The 6,014-nt window shown below is 33.6% G+C and overlaps 1 protein-coding gene across 1 annotated transcript; it reads right to left on the reverse strand.

Annotated features, from left to right (window-relative positions):
* Positions 1-3,638: 3,638 nt before the first annotated feature.
* LOC146141213 (receptor-type tyrosine-protein phosphatase epsilon-like) lies at positions 3,639-5,881 on the reverse strand. The gene is made up of 5 exons (XM_083392855.1): positions 5,872-5,881; positions 5,552-5,613; positions 5,014-5,159; positions 4,074-4,209; positions 3,639-3,776 (listed from the first exon to the last, which is right to left on the reverse strand). Exons 1-5 carry the CDS (start codon positions 5,879-5,881, stop codon positions 3,702-3,704), a joined length of 429 nt encoding a protein of 142 aa, XP_083248981.1. The 3' UTR covers positions 3,639-3,701.
* Positions 5,882-6,014: the final 133 nt, after the last annotated feature.

Here is a 6,014-nt window from a genome sequence, read left to right on the forward strand (position 1 = left end):
CTGATGTGGTTAGATTTCAAAATAAGAATGTCCCATATTCTATGTCTGATAAAAGCCGATGCACAATGGCAAGCTTGTCCGACACTAGGTTAATATCAGTGTCAAACCTATATCAAAATTAATATAGGTATTTTCGTCATAACTTGCGATCGAACTATTTTTAGTTTAAACTGTAAATCAAAAATAAGATAAGAATTGCGTCCCACCTTTTATAAGTGAGGATTGGATATATCTCAGCCGCATTGATAAATGATAATATACGTGTGCATCAAAACGTCTTTGTCAAGATGATGTCGATCTGCTCGACCTTTTCGGCTTTGACATTCATAAGTATGTTACAAGTTTCAATTTCATTATTTTACAACTTGAACATTAGTAATAACTAATAAGGTAATTTGCTTTTAGATCAGACGGTCGATCTTTTACCTAATTTATCGGGTATTGGTATCGTAATGAATTACAAAGTATTGGGTATTCCTAGTAACAACTTCCAATCGTTATAAGGTTGGCTGCTGTGCGTAAAACTGCCTCCGACCTCTCAACTGTTGCAAGTCGTCAAAAGATCGCATCCCAACTAACTTCAGCGCAAACCTACTTCGCTAAAGTTGTCCTCATCGTGGAGAAGGACCGCGTAAGAAGCGGTAAGTGTGGTACCATTGCACAGCAATCTTAGGGTCATGGGTTCGAATCCCGGCTGGAAAAAGGTGTGATGCTCGTAGATTGAGCGTTTAAACAAGAGGACTTTTTTCAACATTATGTGCTGGCCTGTATTTTTATGCAGTGTCCTCAAAGTAAGTGTGCTACCACTGCACAGCTATCTTAGGTTCTGGGTTCAAATCCCGGCTGGGAAACGTGCGATGCTCGCAGATTGAGTGCTTAGACAAGAGGACTTTTTCAACATTATGTGCTGGCCTGTATTTTAATAAAGTTTCCTCAAAGTAAGTGTGCTACCACTGCACAGCAATCTTAGGTTCTGGGTTCAAATCCCGGCTGGGAAACGTGCGATGCTCGCAGATTAAGCGTTTAAACAAGAGGACTTTTTTCAACATTATGTGCTGGCCTGTATTTTAATGCAGTGTCCTCAACGTAAGTGTGCTACCATTGTACAGCAAGATAGGGTCTTGGGTTCGAATCCCGACTGGTAAAGGTCCGATGCTCATAGATTGAGCACCAAGTTGGGAAAAATGTCCAACGCTATTTCTGCATTGTGGTGTAGTGTTAACCAAAACTGGGTCGTTGTTTGATTTGGTTGGGACGCCGACTGCTTTAGTTTATATGGTTACGTTTTTATAGATATTTTGAGCAAGTTTACCCAAAATTTAAGAAAATTGAGGAAGCAATACGATGGCTTGATTGATTTAGAACCAAGTTAAGAGGATCTTGATAGTTATTTCTGTATTCTAATCAATGTTAACCAAAATTGGGTCGCCATTTGATCGCCGACTGTATTACTTTTACATGGTTAGATTTTTTAATTTTTCTGACAAGATTTACCGTATTTTTGCTGTGATTTGATTTTTGTTCATACATAAGGCGCACCGGGCTATAAGGCGCACGATCAATTTATCCAAATCGCCCGGGCGTCCGCAACACGCTGAGGCCTCCACAAAAAAGCCGAGACTTCAGCCGCGTGGTAAACCGCTCCGCTCTTTCTCCTACTCCTCCCACTTTTTCTCCGCGCTCCTCTTTTTCGTCTATCGGCACTTGTTTTAAGTGTAGGCAATGAAGCACTTCTGTACTTGATCCATACATTGGGCGCACCGGCCTATAAGACTCACAATCAATTTATGAGGAAAAAAATGGATTTAAATTGTGCCTTATGGTCCGTAAAATACGGTATCCAAAATTTGAGAAAATTGAAAAGTTTTGTTTTCAGGAAAGGCGAGTTTTAGCAGCACATCTTAACTCCACCATTACACTTCAAACCTTATCACAATCTGTCAGTCTGACTTCAGACTTCTGTTCAGCGATAACCAGGTTGTTCAACATTGATGTACTTTTAATATTAGTTCTGTATTTTGCATTAGGTATATAATTTTTTTTTTGTATTTTGGCATTATCGATTATGTCCTAATATAAGCAATATATATATATTTGTTTTTTTACCGATATATGGACCAACCTATAATGTCAACCGATATTCCACTACTGCCGATATATCGGTATCCTCGGTTAGTTGCCTAAAATGTTGTCATTTGTGTTACACAATTTCAACCTCGGTTTAGAATTTACCAACACTGAAAGGGAAAATAAGACTGCATTTTTTTGGAACGGATGCGCCCTATATTTCGATTTTCTATTTTTTTTAATTCCGACAGTTAAGCCAATTTCTCAACTCCTTTGCAGGAACAATCAGCGGAGATTCTTAACAACTTGGCATCTTCAGAGAGAAGACACGGCAATGATATAGATTCCAAGATTTCGTGTGAGTTTTGTAAGGTTGAGAACCACTTTGCTAAGCTTTGACCAAACTAAACATCATGACACTAAAAATACTGACAGCAACTTCTGTTTTCACTTTCTTCAAGAATTTGCAAAATATTTGCTGTATTTATGGAATCCCAAACTCTTTTCCATAGTGCCTTAACCATTTTATTTATTCTAGCCGTCTTATTTATTTTTCATAATGCCCTAACCATTTTATTTATTTTTTATAGTGCCTTACTAAGTATTTTTTACGAACCATGGTATGGCCATGTAGGTCTAGCTCCAAATTGACTACAATGCCCATACTTTCTCTATTGGTAAAATTTAAATGCAAACATCTTACTATTCACATGATACAATATTTTAAAGCTGTTGGCCACCTGAAGTTTTTTTTTTAATTTTCAGCATAAAATGAAACAACAACAAAAGCAAACAGTAAATTGCAAAAAATGAATAAAAAAATCATTCGACAGTGACACGATGACAAGTTCAGTGATAAATTTCATAAAAAGTACAAAAATTTATTATTTAAAAAGAAATGTAAGTGCATATTAAATTATTCATAAAACCGTTCAAATATTGCTTTCAGTTAAGCAAGACTGTTTCAATAAAAACATGTTTAAAGAAGATAATTTCAAAGTTTAAAATCTTGCTAATTTGAAGAATTTATTTAATCCCAAAAGTTCTAGAAAGCCATGACCATAAATTTGAACAAATTAAATTGCAGTGATACCATAAACAAAATATTAAAAAAACACAAGTAAATGAACCTAAAGGGTCTTCATAACTAGTTAATTTTCATATTAAACATCAAAAAGGAATGAAAAGTCATGATATCAATAGAAGAAAGCGACAAATATTTTGTTTGAAAATGGTTGCAAATGAAAGAAACACAACATCATGTTATGTCAGTTGCAATGTGTCGGTAATGTAGACCATTCAAGGGTTATCTTTATTTTTTAATTCATCATGTTGCATTAAGTATACTGTTACATTTTTTTTTAGAAATATTCGATCAAAACAAACGTAGGTGTAAAATTGCTATCTTGCACTATCTCCGAATCAACAACCTTGTTGTTTTGTTGTTAACAAAAGAACTAACCAAGTTTGAATTGTTGTCCTGTTTTACGTGGTAATTGTGTTACTGTGTTATCAGTTACTTGCAGAAAAATAAAATTACCATAGTTTTGTTATTTTAGCAATTCTAAAAGGGGTGCAAGAATTGGTTGATGATTTAAAATGGGAACCACTGATTTATAGAGTCATTTGGGTATTTATTGGAAGTTAGCATAGGTGTCATAAGAAGCAAGGTATTCCATGATGACGGAGTAGATATAAGTGTAGCAATTCTGTGAACAAAATAAAAGTTTACCTAATTAATAAGTAATTTTTTATTTTAACATTTGTCTATGTTATGATTGATTTCCATACTTAAAAAATTCTCATTGCCTTGATAAATTTTAAATAGTTATACTATTGCACCTTAGTTAAATAAACTTGAGTTTCCTTATATTGGTTTTGCACACTTATTTGCATTACAGTTTTCTGTATCATTTGCGTTTGGTATGATCAAATGCATTTCATGCACCAAGTTGTCATATCGTAAACTTAGGAAAACTGCAAAAATAGAATTGCATTTCACTTACCAAGTTGTTGACCATATTTGGTCTCATATCCCTCAGGTCTTTAACCATCCTAAGAACATCAACTCTGTTTTGAGCTTTCAGCAGTTCCAGAATATTCACCAATGCAATGAAGGTACCACTTCTGGTGCATCCATCACTAAAAAAATTGAAAATTTATTTTTTGGCTTTGGGTTTTGACAAATTATCACTAAGCTTTTAAAGATTTCTTCTATTAAGTAAAAGATTTTTTCCTCTTTATGTGTCCGTTCACATTTAGGCCACACTAAATAGATCATAATTTTGTCTAAATGTGATTAATTCTAAACCAGATTATTATCGTTTACATGGAGATTCTGTTGTTATGGTTGGTACTTGATCATTTATAGGAAAACAAAATAGGACAGAGGTTCTCAAACTGTGAGTTGTTTCGCTTTGCCAAGGGCTTTACAACACGCAATAATTGTATTTCGTTTAAACTTAATTGGGGTAATAAAATTATTGCGGATAACATTAGTGAATGGCCCAGTAATTTGAAATTTATTGTTACAAAATACCAATCGCAACTGATTATGATTTTTTAAAACAAACAAATAAATAATTTTAACTTGTTGTTAAACATAATGTCAAATGAAATTCACATCAATTTTGTAAGTCTAGACAACTTTTCCAAGGGGGTCACAAGACAAATTTTCAGGACCACTTTCAAATAAGCTTCTGGCCTTTATTTGTGACTTTAAATACTTTATTGTGACATAAACACTTTCTGAAATTGGATTCAGTTTATTTATGGGAAGATTGACATGACGACAAATTCCAACGAACATGCCACATGAAACAAATGTGACAATTTTGACCTGTTAGTTACAATACCTCGCAAATCTTGCCTTGCCGAAAAAAATAACTATTAAAGGTTTCAGTGTACCTCTGTATAAGAGTAAAATTTTTGCTAAATTTAAAATACCTGCAGCAAACCAGCACTTTTCCATTCCTCGCTTCACGGTGCAATTGTTGAACTTTTTCGATCAGCGCTAGCATTATTTTGCCACTAGGTGGAGTTGAGGCCTGTGTCCAGTTATCGATTTGAAGATATTGAGTATCAAGATTAGTCTGTTAACAAAAAAAATAAATAATTAAATTCCAATTGAAGTATCAAAGGGTACGGTTTTGTCAATATGCTACTTTTGTTAAAAAAAATACGTTATTTGGTTTCATTGTTTTAAAAAAGGTTCGTTTTAAAAATTCATTTAAGTGTATTACAGTTATATTAAGCAGTGGCAACAACTGCTATCTGTTTTTTTTTGTTACAAAACATTGTTATGGTAAAAAAATCAGTTTTACTAAATCTTGTTCATGCATGTAGGAAGAAAATAGGCAACTATCTGTAAATAAAAATACCCAAAAAATTGTAGCAGTATTTTGCATATTCAACTGTTAAACATCTCATTGCCAGTATCACAGTTTGTACTTTGGTATCCGTTTATAGTTTCAAAGTATTTTACCTTTTGTCTGAGCAGTTGGCTTGTGACTGTTTTCTCTGTAATGTTGCCGTCATTGTTGATATCTGAGACAGTTATGTGCAATTTACCAAGGTTAGCTGTTGTCCTCTGATGACTGGAGGCCACCAAATCAGCTGCTGTTTTCTAAATATACTTGCTGTTTATATCTTTCTGTTTAACTTTTACATAACTTGAAAGGTTGGCATTTTATTTTCATTAAAATATTAGATGGTATATTTTGTTTTTTTTCCTTTTGCTACTTCAGTCATTTGATTTTCTGAATTAAAAATTTGTCAGTGATTTATATGGATAAAAGACCCCACTTTCAACCATTTCTTGATTACCAAATGATTGCGAGTTGAATTAAACATAATTTGTTGGATTAAGTGACAAAACTATTAGGAATTGTAACTCTCAGTCGAGGAATTTTTTTAATTTGCACTACATTTTTTTACATTTTTTTTTT

The sequence above is a fragment of the Ascidiella aspersa genome, chromosome 6, assembly GCF_963924565.1.
Source record: "Ascidiella aspersa chromosome 6, kaAscAspe10.2, whole genome shotgun sequence".
NCBI classification, from domain to species: domain Eukaryota; kingdom Metazoa; phylum Chordata; class Ascidiacea; order Phlebobranchia; family Ascidiidae; genus Ascidiella; species Ascidiella aspersa.

Excerpts from the sequence above, each read along its gene's own strand:
- LOC146141213 (XM_083392855.1), bottom strand. Across the intron at positions 4,210-5,013 it reads AAAGTGCTGGTTTGCTGCAG|TGATGGATGCACCAGAAGTG; the intron begins GTATTTTAAATT and ends CAATTTTTTTAG. Across the intron at positions 3,777-4,073 it reads CAAATATGGTCAACAACTTG|AATTGCTACACTTATATCTA; the intron begins GTAAGTGAAATG and ends TTTTGTTCACAG.